At 42.1% G+C, this 12,703-nt stretch overlaps 2 protein-coding genes across 5 annotated transcripts in view; one reads left to right on the top strand and one right to left on the bottom strand.

The window, feature by feature from the left end:
• Window positions 1-10,667, bottom strand: part of ankrd13b (ankyrin repeat domain 13B) — a 66,631-nt gene extending 55,964 nt beyond the window's left edge. The window contains exon 1 of one of the 2 annotated variants that reach the window (XM_085794869.1): window positions 10,172-10,667. In XM_085794869.1, coding sequence (XP_085650995.1) covers window positions 10,172-10,279 — 108 coding nt within the window. In that variant the 5' untranslated portion in view covers window positions 10,280-10,667. The remainder of the gene's footprint in view (window positions 1-10,171) is intronic. The other variant, XM_085794870.1, reaches the window with a different exon arrangement.
• A 1,094-nt stretch (window positions 10,668-11,761) lies between these two features.
• Window positions 11,762-12,703, top strand: part of git1 (G protein-coupled receptor kinase interacting ArfGAP 1) — a 30,215-nt gene continuing 29,273 nt past the window's right edge. For all 3 annotated transcript variants that reach the window (XM_085794871.1, XM_085794873.1, XM_085794872.1), the window contains exon 1: window positions 11,762-12,002. In XM_085794871.1, coding sequence (XP_085650997.1) covers window positions 11,951-12,002 — 52 coding nt within the window. In that variant the 5' untranslated portion in view covers window positions 11,762-11,950. The remainder of the gene's footprint in view (window positions 12,003-12,703) is intronic.

A 12,703-nucleotide genomic window follows, 5' to 3' on the forward strand; every position in this document is an offset into this window, starting at 1 on the left:
TTCATTTCCACCTCTGCAGGTGCATGAAAGGACTGTGAATTCGAGCAGTGGAAATAAGACCAAATGCACCAAATCACGAATAGAAGTGAAAACGCTGACCTACATTCCAGCATATTTAATGTTTCTCTGTTTCAGTGCACTTTGTCTATTTACTGTCAGAGCCAATCTCTACGGATAGATAGGGAGAGACAGACAGTCAGAGAGAAGACGGGGAGAGATAATGAAAGCGCAAATGGGCGGCGTGATGATGGACCTGTCAGAATAGCACCGGGTGCAAAGAGAGAGTTTCTCTGATGTTTATCTAAAGGTGCTGACACCTGTTTGTTGCGGTGAGCAGACAGTGACAGACCTCCACCAAAACAACCAGTGGAGACGACGTGCACCGGGGCCCGACACAGAGATAGAGCGAGAGAGAAAAACTCAACTTAGTCTCACTCGCAGAGATCCAAGCACACTCACAGATGGAGGGAGCAAATCTTGTGTTTGAATGAAGCAGACAGTGCATACGCTATAAAAGAGCATAATCACATAATGTAGCCTATTGGAGTGAAACATCACATCTGTCACTTTCTTTTTTTTGTGGCTGTGTGTGTGTGTGTTTGCGTGTGTGCGTGTGAATTATATAGCAATTTCAGGTAAACCCAGTGGTCTGGCGAGAAATGGGTTGTGCTGCTCAGTCAAGACTGGTAATGAAATTATAGAGTCATTTTCGCTGTCACATTTAGCAATTCACTGCCAGATGTGCGGGTCACATTTAGCAGATACCACCATGTTTTAAAATGCTTTTGTTTACACTTCATTTCATGTATGTACACATGACAACATGGATAAACTCAAGTGCACCAGTTATGCTATAACGTGTGTGTGTTTCACCATGAAACTAAGGGCCAATGCAGCAGCACAAATCCATACGAAATGTCAGCATATTGATTCAGGGGTAATTTCCTACATCTCATTTGAAAAAAATATATAGATTTGTTCAAGCACTACACACTGAAGCTCAAAGGTCTACAAGTCTTTAAAGTATATGTTTGCCATCGAGTCCAGCACCACAAACTGTTCTGATATTTTTTTTTATAAGTTGTATGCCTCTGACATTTGTATTTATATGACTTTAGAAATGTGTATTCGTGACAAAACACAAACAACAATCTGAGAAAGCCTTTATTAATTCAATATACTGGCTAAGTAGACGTGGGCGTCTGTTTGTCATTGCTAGATGTTTATAACAATTTAAAAGGAACATACTTGAGCTTGGCTATATTGAAGAGCTGTGTCTTTATCTGCAGACAGCTGCCGACAGCACAACGCACTGCAGCCTCAAAGAGTCGCAGTCAGCAAACCACGTCTTCAGTTACAAAACAACTCCAAACCTTGAGAAAGAGGCAAATAACCATCCATCTATTACTTGCTATAGCTCCCGGTCGGTGCACCTTTACGAGGGAACATGCAGGAATATCCCAAGGGATTTTTTTAGAGGATACACAGCCAATAACCACAGGTGTGGACTGGAACAAGAACTGACTGGAGAATCACAAGCCTCAACTTAAAGGGATAGTTCAACATTTTGGCAAATTGGCCCATTGCCATAATCCCTACAGTTTCAAGAGTAGGTTCGTTACCTTTAATTGTCGTTGCAAGCTGTTTTTAGAACGGCGGAGCAGAGCCGTGAGCTGCTCAGAGTTACGCTACGGAGGCTAATGGGATTTCTTGGTTTCCCTCATCAAACTCATCAAATACACAATCCAACAACTCCAAAACGCTCTCGTGGACAAGTTGTGACCTGCACATTCACCACGCTATGAGATAATAATGGAACGTTACGAGACAGAGTTGTTTTCGAGGTAAATACAGAGACTGCTTGATGAAAAACTGTCCCCGACAGAAACGCGCATCAGCGGTTTTGCATAAATTTCCCTCTAAAACAACTCTGTCTCGTAACGTTCTGTTATCATCTCATAGCGTGGTGAATGTGCAGGTCACAACTTGTCCACCAGAGCGTTTTGGAGTTGTTGGATTGTGTATTTGATGAGTTTGATGAGGGAAACCAAGAAATCCCATTAGCCTCCGTAGTGCAGCTCTGAGCAGCTCACGGCTCTGCTCCGCTGTTCTAAAAATAGCTTGCACCGACAATTAAAGGTAACGAACCTACTGCTAAGATTATAGGGATTATGGCAATGGGCCAATTTGCCAAAATGTTGAACTATCCCTTTAAGGATTCACTCCTAACCATAGTCCAATGCAACCCTAGTATTACTACAGACAGACACAGTAGATGATTCTGCCAGTGGCCAGTTTTCATTCCTGCATAAACTTGCCCCAAGGTTCCTTAGAAATATGAATTCCTAATAATTATATATTATTCAATGAGAACCCATCCTTGCAATTCTGGACCACCACTCTTAGCAGATTATTTCCCCACACAAAACCACAGTCCAACAACCATATTAACAGTCCTACAATTCTTAGTTTATCCTTGATGCCGTGTTCAGGGTTTTTGATAGCGTCCTACAGTAGAGGTCAGGACATTTGCACCCCATGCTGAAAACCCCCTGGGTGACCACGAGGGTTAGCTACTGCCGATCTGTGTCTCTTTCTCTCTTTACCTCGCTCTGATAAAAGCTTTCAGCAACTTAAACATATGTGACCCCGACTCATATCGTTGTGGAGTTGCTGTGCAGCAATCAGCACCCGAGTTCCATCACTCTGAGGAGAGTAGGAGGGGTGATAGATGAACGGTTGGAGGCAAAGAGGGATGGAGGATACCAGAAGAAGCAGATGAGGTAAACTTAATACCGTGGGTGGGTGTGATTTGAGGGGACAGGGAGAAGACGGCAGAGAGGACATGGGGTGCAAGGGGAGAGAGGAGGCTTATAGCAAACAGGTGCAGGAGGAGAAGCAGATGGTTGGTGTAAAGATTCAGGCCTAGAGTGAAGGCAATGAACATGAGAGCTGCAATTTATGGCTCCATTCCCTCCAGCCAGGAAGAACCTAGCATAAGATTTTATAATGCTGATTTAACATTAGCACCTTGCAGAGGGCCGAGGGCATCATAATCAAACCACGCAGCGAAGGAAAACGGCAGAGCCGGGGTCAGTCACAGAGACACGAGAGGGGACAAAGAGCAGCAACAGAGACAGAGAGAAAGCAGAGATGTTTGTGTCATTTCCTGCCTTTGTCTTGAGATAGACCATTGCTCCTTACATGGTCCTGTTCTTTTTCAAACGCGCTCAGCTTGTACGTCCGTGTGCAGCTCAGACAGAATCTGTTCATGGTCAAGTCTGTCATTATTTACACCCCACCTCCTCTCCTCTCCTTTACTCTCTATGATCACTCCGTCATCACCTTGTTTGTGCCCCGACTACTTGGTCCAGTCTGTGTCTGGATTCCTGTCACATCTCTCCTTAACATTAACCTTCTTTTAAAGGGATACGCCAACATTTTTTTTAGTGTCTTGCCTCACTCCCGAGTCCATGACAAGCAGATAGACACCATCCTTTCGACTGTGTGTGCAGTAACAAGGGAGATAGAGCCGTATCGCCTGTAACTAGCTTAGCTCAAACACTGGAAGTGCATAGGTAGTGTTAGCCTGCCTCCTACCTGAGCCGAAATCAGCAGTCAGAAGCTGATTTCATTTTAGCTCTAAACTCTGTAAATATATCACTTTATCGACATTTCAAACATTTTTAGGTGAGAAAGTAGCCGTTTAGATCAGCAGTGTGTCGTTAATTTGTCTAAATACCAGGGGCCTCATTTATCATTGTGGATACACCAGCTGTTTACAATTTTGTTTGGACGAATTTGGCGCTACTCAAGCTAGCCGTTGTGACCAACGCACTTCCGGTTACTTTCACAAAATAAAAAAAAATGTAACACTGTTACATACAGAAAACCATGATGATAGAATTTGTGCTTTGAAATAGGACGCTAACCTACCCTCGATGTAGCTAGCTTGAACCAAAATAAACCGTCTTTGCTTGAACCCTCCGTTTTGACCGATCTCGTCCCGTTACCGGCATTTGACCGCTCAAGATGCCTTACCGGAGAGTTTTGTCAGCTTTGAGACGAAGATCGGCCCGCCGGTTTCCGTTTAGAATTGCTGAAGAGTGTCTCTGATGACTTTAGGTGGAGTCAGGCTAACACTACCCATACAATTCCAGCGTTTGAGCTAAGCTAATTACGGGCGATACGGCTCTATCTCCCTTGTTACTGCACGCACAGTCGAAAGGATGGTGTCTATCTGCTGGTCATGGACTCGGGAGTGAGGCAAGACACGTAAAAAAAAAAAAAAAATGTTGGCGTATCCCTTTAAGGCTCAGGCTAAAAAAAATAATGCAATCTCATCCCATCTTTTATCGTTCACCGCTTGTTATTCTCTGTCTTCCCGTCTCTGTCTTCCTCCTTGTATACTTTCTCCGTGGTCATCTGTGTGTCTCTGGCATTAATTCAATCACTCCTCCTGTTACTATGTTCAGTTTCCTCTCTCTGGCTTTTCGTCCTAACATTGATCCAATGTACAAATTATTCAACTGTAGCCTGGTGTGGCGGCGTTTCATGCCCGAGCCACTCTCCCGAACATGCAATCTGTTACAAGCTGCTCATGGAACATTGGGCAAACAGTAGAAAAGTTTCACACTCCCAAATCTTGACAAAACAGGCATTTCTAAATACTTTCAGCACTAATCTCGCACCAGCCATGCACTGCATTGTTGTGCTGGAAGGAAATAAGAGTGCAATCAGAAGCCGCGCCGGATATTTGATGTGTGCCCCATAGTGAAATGAAATGAGTCTCATCGTTTCACCAAAGGGCAGCCAGGCTTTAAAAAGCTCTGATATGGAGATGGCTGTAGATTACCTTTATTTTACTGTCGCATAATGCAGAGGTCAGTGATATTGCACTGTCCCCGGCTGCACGGCAGAGCGGGAAGTGAATTCAACAGAGACCAAGCATTATCATACAATATTTGCACAACACTGCCTTCCTTATTTGGCCTATAACAGCATGGCCATAACATGATATCCAAATGCATATTGTGTGATATCATTCTTGCAATAAGTATTATGCACATGAATCTCTAATATTTTTCTGCAGTGAAGCCCCTGTTTTTTTTTCCTTCTTCTTCTCATGGCTGCTACTCATGAAATGAATCTGCTTCTGTCTTTGCTCGCTCTAAAGGTGAATCAGTTCAACAAGTGTGTATGTGTATATGTAAAAAATGAGGTTAGAGTCTCTCGGTTGGCTGTCCAATCCATCAAAAATAAATAAATAATGACAACTTGTAATATTCATACGAGACTATATCTGCCAGACCTTCCTCCACATTTTTGGTTTTCATTCCTTCGTCTGCTGGTGCAAGACTTCAACTAAAAATCCATCTGGTTGCACTAGAATCAGGAAACGGTGTACAGTTACAACAAACTGTTACCCATCATATAACGCCAACAACAAAAAGGTCACGGTGGTTTTTACCCAGGAGGAACTTAATGGCTAAAGCGCATGATTTACCTCACGCTGTATCTATTTTCAGCAGAAATGATATTTGTATAATGACAATCACCACCTTTATTGGCCCTGCTCTATATTTTGCCTCATTTGGTTAACATATCTGGATGTTGCCACAGTAGGTCAGTGATAAATGCAGGTTGGGTGGTGGCATTGATTTTCATACTGGCACCATCCCGATGCTGAGCTCTCCAATCTAAGTCTAAGCCAGTGCATGTGATAAAGCCGGCCAGCTAAGGCTTGGACAATCTTGGTCAGATAATATCGGTGTCCTGATTTAATAGAGTTGGCACTTTTAGAGGCTGTAGAGAGATTTACATTTTGCATTTAAATCACAGTTAACTTTCTTCATTATTCCTGCAGTTTTCAACTCGCATCTCCAGCCTGCAGCTATTAAATAAATCCCTGTGCTGTCAAAATGTGTTGCGCTGGCCAGAGTCGTGGGAACGCTACAGAGTGCTTCTTCTGGACACCTGTCACCAGCATCGCACATGTACATGCATGTGTTTTTCATGTGTGTGTATATGTGTGCGTGCTGTGTGTGTGACTGGCAGAGGCTTGAAGATGAAGCATGGTGTGTGTCCTAGTTTAAGCAGCATTGCAAGTATAAACCAAGGATTCAGTTTACAATTTACACTACATTATAAAATAGAGTTATGGATGCTCATGCTAATGTGATTATTACTTCATTTATTACTAGAAGCTAATATATATTCATGGAGGTGTAAAATGTTTGCAAGTTTGCTTCAACAAATGCAAAAACTACAATGGATTGCATAATACACACACAAGCACAAACAGACACACAATAAGCAAGAGAGTTAAGAAGAAATAAGGAGGTAGTTTGTAGCTACAGTTCTAGATGAGTTTGAGCAGAAGTTCATCAACATTGAGAAGGGAACAAGAGAAGACAGAAGTGAAGCTTTTGTTTTCGGCTGTATTCTACTCCCTGTCTCCTCACAGCTAGCTCTGATCTGCCATCAAACGAGGAGAGATGATAACTGAGGTTTATGTCTAGAAGAGAGGTTGTTGTGAAATATAGGGAAAAAAAAGTCTTATTTTGTGCCTCACTCCCTCTTTTTTTCACTCACTTCTTTGTTCCTGTTTCTTTTGACACAGTTAAACAGTTTTAAAGCTGTGGCACCTATAAAATCTAGTTTTGTCACGAAGCCAGGGGATTCATTGAAATAGATGGTACGGGGGTTGGCAATAGATCTAAATTTTGCATAGATCTAAGGAAATGTTTCGTAAATTTTTCCCCTTGGTGAATACATCAGCATCAGATCACATTCTCATCAGCAACTTTTCGTCATATTAGCTATTTCAAAAGGGGAACTACACTAGGAGGTAGACTGGTTGGCTCAGTTTATAAAAAAAAAAATATTGAAGATACGTTATAAAGGTCCTCGGTTCAAACACACAACCAGAAGAGCAATAAAATTTGCATCATAAAATATTTAGAGATACAAGACTTCCTAAAAAATGAATGACTGTGGGGTCAAGAGGACTAATTTATTGAGCCTATCTGTGAAAACAAACACAGCCGAAAGCCTCACTTTAGAGAACTTCATGCGAAAGTTTACCTAAGTATGCCCACATCCATAATTTATATTTTACAAACACCGCCTGCAAATTACAGTTGATTTTTGTTCGATGTTTGGCGGCACCAATAAAGAACAGTGTCACTATCTACTGAGGGAAGAGATCAATAATTCTACACTTTTTTATTTATTTAACAAGTACAGTACCTTAACAGGTCATGACGGACAAATATGGACACATGTGCAGACACACACGTAATCTGTATGTACTGTCTAGAGCTAAACTTCAGCTCTGTATACTACCTACTGCTGTAACATGTTATGTCAAAATGTCATAAGTAAAAGAATGTTATGTCAAAATGTAAAAAGCAAAAGAAAAGAAAAGATCACGATAAAGATTTTTATATTCTGTGGGTAATGGGGGCGGAACTAGATCGGCCATGTGTATTGTATTACTTGAACTAAGATGAAGTGTGATGATGATGATTTAATTGACATGCCCGAAATAAACAAATTGATTGATTGATTGATTGATTGATTGATTGATTGATTGATTGATTGATTGATTGATTGATTGATTGATTGATTGATTGATTGATTGATTGAAGGGTGTAGCCTGTAATTGTGTATGATGTGTGGTGTTTATTAGGTAAAATACAGTGATGATCTATAGGAAAAAGCTGTATAGGAACGAAAGTAAAGTAAAGTAAAGACTGTTTTTTTATAAAAAAGGACTAATTATAATTCCATGTCATTGATTATTGATTACTTCCATTGAGATTTACTTTTCACCATGGCAATTCATTTATTTTAGAACAGTTGGTTGAGCCAAGAAAAGAGGCACCAATACAGGCTATCTGGGCTGCAGAAAGCACAAACCATTTAAGAGGATTTTTTTGGCATATATACTGTGAACTACTTTAATCAGTTGGCACCATCACTCAGATGTAGTAAAAGGCCACACCCATTGTTATGCCAGATGCATCTTTACACGCTGCAGCAAACAAACCTGTTTGCGGGACTGACAGAGACAATCCTGTGAACCAATAAAGATGTCTTCACTCTGTCAGCATTAATGTCAAAATACAGCTGAGGCAGCTGGGAACCTGGTCACTGGTATATACAGTAGGACAATGTGACGTTGGCTTTAAGGGCGCTATTTACCCTCACCTGTCTAACGCCGTTTTTCTCCACTGTAGTTCTAACAGTTTTCTATGTGAGTAAAAGGTATCTCTGTGTTTATAATGTCATTCAAATGTGTACAATTTATCATCTTGGGCCTCCTGACAGAGGAATAAAGTCATCTTGGTAGCGTGAATGTTGAAGCTTGAGTGACGGGCCAGTTTTGGATTTTGTCCAGTGGGCTGGTGCTGTCAGGACAGACCATCAAAGTCACTGCATTCACCTTCTGGGGCTCATGACTGTCTGCTCCGTGTCAAGGGTTCAAGGCAATTCATCCAGTAGTTGTCAAGACATTTCAAACTGGACTAAAGTGTCAAACTGACAAACTGCAAACTGACGAATAGTGTAGCTACAGTATACTGCTAATAATTGATCTTTTCTGGGGAGTCTGCACTGAACCTATTCATTCAATAATAAATTCCAAACTGGAAAAACCAACGAGAAGTTGTCTTTTTATTACAGTGATGAGCAGGAAGGGAAAGAACATGAATATTCATCACTGGCACAGCTACAGGAGTTTGAAAAGGTTTTTCTGTCTCCTCTGCCTGTTCATTTCCACCTCCTCTCTCTATGAAACAGAGAGTTATACCTCTGACAGTGATTTGAATACCAAAGGTCTTACTTGGTTCTTATTTGAGCCTCTTCTTCACTGTGAGGTGTGATCAGTTCTGCCATTTATTTCCCAAGCGGTATAATTATGGTCAAGAGTCAAATAGTAAATGCCACTACCACACTGGCTTATACTGTAACTGTAGGGATTGTGGTAAACCAGTTGATGGCTGCCTTTGGGATTCTTGGTGACCGTTTCGGTGTAACCGGCGGCGGGCTTCCTGTGTTGTCATTTTATAACCACAAGAAGGTAACAGAGTGCATGGTGTGCAAGCAAGTGGACATAAATGTGTGTGGGCAACTGTGCGTGCATGTGTGATGTCTTGAGACCGATGCATGATGCAAGCACTCAAAAATCTGTTTAGTTGCTATAACCTGCAGAGCATCTCTTATGTAATGGCAAAGCGCTTCAGTACATCTGCTAAAAAGGAAAAAAAAGAAGAAAGAAAAAGAGAAAATGACTGGATTCACACGCAAACATGCTCTTGCATTGTCACTCTGTTTCTATACACAACCGTGTGATTCTTATCTTCTTGCCATCTCGTCCTAGAAGAGCTCTAATTTTTTGCTTTTTTCCAGTGGGTGAAAAATAATTCTGCATGTTTTGGATTATGACAAACACCTCCTCATGGACGCCTAATACGTTACCTTAATGATTCCATTACTGTATTTACTGTGGTGGCTGGCAACTGCTCACTCACACACATGCTTAGTATCCGCATTGTCTCACCCACTCACAAATGGTTTAGGTGCAGGTGGGAAGGTAGACAGCCTACAGTTTTGAGTAGATCACGAAATAATGCTGCTGCTTACACAGTACACACAGGCATAAAGCACCACTGACTCTGACACACATACATACACTCATGTAGCTTCCACAGTCCACACACACTGCAACACCATTAGACTTTTGCAATATGCACTCGTTTGCACTTGGGTTTTTTCCAGGAATAAACTCCTCATACAACTTCCTATGCATATTAAAAAATACAAGGGGAGGGATGATGAATATTTTTAGCCCCAGTGCAGCAAATAACACAGATCACTGGCATGTGTAGTCTGTGATTAAAAAAACAAAACACGAAAACAGTCTAAATTCAAGTGTCATGACATAGTCTACAAGTGTCTCCCCTCCACCCAGCCACCCACCCAGCCAACATTGAACAATTAACTGCGCTATAGTCAAATTCATTAACCGGGTTCCTGATCCATTGATGGTATCTACAACACCACCGACCCACACGCCCATGTAATCGCTTATAATAAAGACACACAGGCCTGCGTGCGTCTATGAAAGGGGGGATATGTGTGTTTGATCGCTCCTCTCTTGTCTCACCTGCTCGTTCGTTGCCAGCTCTTTCTCCAGCTGTCGGTGTTTGTTGTGCCACACCAAATAGTGGATAGGATAACGACTCTTCTCCGGAGTTTTCTTAGCAGAAATCATCCTCGGATCATAGTTTGCCTCCTCCTCTGTCTTCACTGTGGATTGTAAAGGATACTTTTGTTATTAATTGACGCTATATAATCAAGCCTATCATCCTTTTTATCGGCGGTGATGATGACCAAAGGCGTGTATAGGGGCAGCCTTTACGCGTCAGGAACAGTAAATGATTCCCCCGCTCGCTCTGCTTAGAATAAACGGTAAAGCCCCGTGAAAAAATCATTTATAGGAAGAAGAACCCCCTTCGTTTGACTGTCTCGGTAGATTATGGCTACACCTTTTATTTCTTCTTACCAACCGCTCCTCCACCTCTCTTGCCTCCCCCTCTCTTTCTACCCCTGCCTACTCTAACACATCTATCCTCCTCCTCTCCTCCCATCCGGTGGTGACTGAGGAAAGATGCGTTGACAAGCTGCAATGAAATGTGCGCACACTCCAGCCAATCCGCTGTCATGCTGCCCCACGAAAGAAAAGAGCACCGCAGAAATCACACACAAATGTTTAAAATGAAACTACATAGCCTATACCGGTAATAAGCATGAAGCAGTGATGTAGAGGGGGAAAAAAATAATATAGACGAATCGATAAATTAAAGTTTGAAAAATTTAGTTGCCTACTTTTTTCTCCCCTGAGCCCTTTCTTCAGTTTTATTCATAATACATTGTTTAATCTAATTATTAATAGTTAGGTTTCATGCAAATCAATTATTTCACTCACCCACTACACCTGTCGTCCAAAAAAAAAAAAAAAAAAAAAAAGATAAGTAGGCCTAGGCTATAGCAAATCGATTGATAGGCCTATATGTCTAGCTGCTGATGTAGGCTATATGACATTATAGAAAATGCAAGGCGTGAATACTAGGCTACTTCTACTAATAAAATAATAAATGCAGTTATTAGGCTATTATTATTATTATTAATAACTAATCTTTGGTAGTTAGCCTATATTTATTTGAAAACTATCAACTCCAAATCTTATTTTTTATTTTTATTTTTTTGCAGGCTAAGTATGCTCATAATAAGGTCAAAGGGAACCATGTGATACTCCCATCTGTGGCTCCTTTGCCAGTTTAATCATAATTTCAGAGATGTAGAATAGCCTATCTGCAAGATAATAGCAATGGAGTAGGCATTAAATACATTGGCGAATATATGTAACTGTGTTGGTGTGTCTGAAATTCATAGGATTATTATTTTCTTTTTGCCCCCACCCCCCCCTGCGACCCCCCTCCTTGCCCCTCCATAGGTAGGCTGCAGGGATGTTGGGCGTGTGTGCGGAAACTGACAGGTAGAAAGCTGCCGTCTCTCGGCGAGTTGCAGGCAATGCGGCGAACTGATTTAGTAAATATTCCGATATGAGGGTTCACACAGAGTAGACAGTCAGTCAGTCACATTAACTATGTGCACACAACTTGCCGCTAGACTTGGAGTTCAGAAGTGAACGTGGGCGAAGAGACCGCAGGAACAAAAAAAAAAAAAACAGAAAAAAAAACGGGAAATTCAACTGTCAGCTGGCCGGGAAAGCCGATCACACCACCCGGCTTCCGGGGATTCAGGGGCCGCATCGGTTGACGGCAGACGTCGGTCGGTCGGTCGGTAGCTCGGGGGGGAAAAAGGGCGAGCAACCACATCATCATCGCCGACATCCACCTCTCGGTTTCAGCCACTTTTCGAGATGTCAAGAAAGCTACAGAGGACAGAAGTCTGCGCCGACTGCAGTGCGCCAGGTGAGGGAGGAGGAGGGAAATACATCAAAAAATAGAAACACTGTGCTGGAACAATACGTCGAGAGGTCCCGACATTGGTGGGACAAACGGGGCCGGGGCTGCTGTCGCTGTCAGCGGGTAACGCAGAGCAGGAAAACGGCCGGTGCTGCTTCCAAGCGTCGCCTAGGCCCCAAAATAAACAGTGAAAAATAGGCGTTATCACAACGGGACATATCCTGAGCTAATAGCAGCTAAATGTTAAGGTATCCGAGCTGGCTAATGGAGATGTGTATTACTATTATTTGTTTTAACAAGACCATATGTGAGGAGGGTGAGCAGCAGTTTGTTTGTTTGCTGCAGTGGAAGATGTGAGTGTCAGATTTATGTCGCCTCAACACTTGGAGAGACGTTTGTTTTGATTTCTCAACACGTTAGCTTAGCTTAGCCTGGCTAACTAACGAGCTGCCGATTTTGTCTCTATTGGCTTTTTAAAGAAACGTTTTGCGCTTACTTCAATGAACTAAAAATCGCCACAAATGGGACGTTTATTTCTTATTCTTTTTGGTCATTGTTAGCACACGACTGCGGTGTGTTTTTAGTCTGTGTAGCAGCTGGCTAACGCTGCTAGTTTAGCTACGACGTTAGCTCGTCTAGCTAACTTTTGCTACAAGGCAAGTTGTTGCTAAGCTGATTCAGCCAACAGCGTCAGTTACCAGCCGGTC

This window comes from Trachurus japonicus, chromosome 13 (genome assembly GCF_045865225.1).
Source record: "Trachurus japonicus isolate A0001 chromosome 13, Traja_1.0".
NCBI lineage: Eukaryota > Metazoa > Chordata > Actinopteri > Carangiformes > Carangidae > Trachurus > Trachurus japonicus.